The sequence below is a fragment of the Montipora capricornis genome, chromosome 2 (assembly GCF_036669925.1).
Source record: "Montipora capricornis isolate CH-2021 chromosome 2, ASM3666992v2, whole genome shotgun sequence".
NCBI classification, from domain to species: domain Eukaryota; kingdom Metazoa; phylum Cnidaria; class Anthozoa; order Scleractinia; family Acroporidae; genus Montipora; species Montipora capricornis.
This window is the reverse complement of record NC_090884.1, coordinates 43,803,101-43,805,600: the sequence shown is the minus strand read 5'-3', so window position 1 is coordinate 43,805,600 and position 2,500 is coordinate 43,803,101. Positions and strand designations below refer to the sequence as shown.

General features: G+C 38.8%; 1 protein-coding gene across 1 annotated transcript in view; it reads left to right on the top strand.

Moving 5' to 3' along the window:
- Positions 1-2,500, top strand: part of LOC138022985 (snRNA-activating protein complex subunit 3-like) — a 24,749-nt gene that overhangs the window by 10,551 nt on the left and 11,698 nt on the right. Inside the window, exon 4 of the mRNA XM_068870028.1 lies at positions 1,224-1,287. Coding sequence (XP_068726129.1) covers positions 1,224-1,287 — 64 coding nt within the window. The remainder of the gene's footprint in view (positions 1-1,223; positions 1,288-2,500) is intronic.

The following is a 2,500-nucleotide window of genomic DNA, read 5'->3' as shown; positions in this document are numbered from 1 at the left end:
AGACACCACTGTCCTGGCATGCAAAATGTCTCTAAAACATACATGCTTAAGCAACCTATGGAAAAAACGCCGGGGAAAAATTTCCAGGCCAGCAAGAGAATGGCATGTTTATTTCCAATTCATCATGAAATGTTAAAGAGAAAGGACCGAGAGTGGGAAAAGGTCTGGAAAAGGTAGCTAATCGAGTAGTGGCTAAAAGTTTTGAAAACTCTAGGAAGGTTAGTTTTAGTCAGTGACGTTGTGTAAATTTAATGGGGCTAGGTTTTGTTGTGTTTTTATTATCTTACGAACTCCTTAGTTTGAAGTTCTTTTCCTTAAGTTCCAGTCCTTCCCTTACAGGTTATGCAAAAACTTGACAAAACAAATTTTCCAAGAGCTTGATTTTACTCATTTAGATCATTGGTTACCCCTATTTTTTAAGGCATGAATCACTTACTCTTCTTACAATCTACAAAATATGATGAAGTGAAGAAAATCACAATGTAGGAAGTTATCTTTTGTTTAAATTTTCTTCCCTGTTGTCCTGAATTCCGGAAGTGGTTACAACGGGCAGCACTTGGAAGATTAATGTATATTGTTTACAACATCCCTAGCGGCATGCAATTATCTAAAAAAAAAACACTCATATTTCTATGCACAGAAGCCTTCACTCTAACACATTATTTTTATTATTTGGGACGGATAAGCAGATGAGGCTACATCTTGTTATGATGACCCATCTATCAAAATTAAGGCCTTTTCCCTTGCCTTTTTCTTCCAAAGTGTCGGTAGTGTTTCGATCAACGTGTTGGTAGTGTCGGCCCACGCATCGGTAGTGTGTTGGCCGACATGTCGGTAGTGTGTTGGTGGTGTGTTGACCGACGCGTGGGCCGGCATGTTGGCCGACGCGTTGGTGGGATCGGATTCTTAACTTTTACCACAAAGTCAGTGACCCCCCAATTTTTTTTCATTTTTGGAGTAAGCAATTTATCACCTAACTTCAGGCGAGAAATGAAACAAATTTCCATGTGGAAAGATTTTTGCGTGACTGTGCTTATTATAAGTCAACTTCCTACAGATCTTTTTTGTGGTGGTTGTGGATGAGACTGATTAGGATTTGGAGTTTCCATGGCCCTCACAACCTTCAAGACATCCGAATGTGAGATCATTAGGATGACAGAATAAAATCAGCATCAGTTCATTGTCTCTTTTGACGTTAAAAGTGATTTTTTTTTCCCTCCAAGGTTGTTTAAAGAGAGACATGGACAACTTACTTCACGCAGAAAAGAAGTGAATTATTTAGTGAAGGTTTGTTTTAAAACATTATGAGGCATTTAGTGGTCTGATTTTTTTTCTGACTTTCACGCCAAGGTAATTAGCACTCACTTTGGGTATTGATATTAGGTTTAATTTATTTCAGCTGTAGGCAATAAAATGGCTGCAATTTTATACAGCAAGGAATTTCCTCCTCCCACTCTTCCTGTCAAATAGCTTGATTTAGTTCCTGTGTATTCTCCTAAGATGCATTGTATAAGGTCTACAGTGATTCTATGGCTCTGTTATGCTACACTTGACTCCCGATTACTTGAACCCTTGCTAGCTCGAACCTCACACTAACTTGAACCAAAATCGATTTCCCCTAGGATTGATTTCTGTCATACATTTACTGCCCTTTTACCCTCTGTAACTCGAACCTTCGATAACTCGAACCTGCTCCTAAGTTGAACCAATTCCCTTCAGGTCATTCTCTATAAATTATATTGTCACCCTCTATAACTCAAACCAAACAGTGTACTACAGCCCATTAAAACATGTAATTTATTTTTAAACATTGCACAAAACATGCCAGTCTAGTTACAGTTCCAGGTTGGTTTGGGGTACATTTAACTTTTGTGCCTGTATCTTCATAAAGGGTTGCTGCTCAATTCTGTACTCCTGATAACTGGAACTTTGGATAATTCTAACTTTTTTAAAATTTCCCTTGAAGGTTCCAATTATCGGGAGTCGGCTTTAGTAATAATATCGCTGATTTGTGGAAAACTGATGCTTGTGAGAATACTTTCTATACTCATCTGTCACTTGGTAGACACCATTAGGAATAAGACTTAACTATTAGAGTGTAATGTGAAGTGCTAGGTTTTACTACCCATATCTATAGACCATGTGAGCGTTAGCCCTGCTAATGGAATTGGGACAGAGAAAAACTCTGACCAGGGTGGGAATTGAACCCACGACCTTTGGGTAAGATTACTGCTGCTCTACCAACTGAGCTACAAGGTCAGATGGGAGCAGATTGTGGAATTTAACTAGATTTCAATGTCACGGCAATGAATTTGTACAGGTATGAACCTAGCACTTTACATTACACTCTAATAGTTAAGTCTCTTTAAATGTAAGTGCTACACGGCCAACACTTGCAAAAACGTAACCCCATCCTTGCAGTTGTACAAATTCATTGCAGTGACATTGACATCTTAAATTCCCACAACCTGCTCCTGTCTGTCGGTAGAGCAGCAGTGAT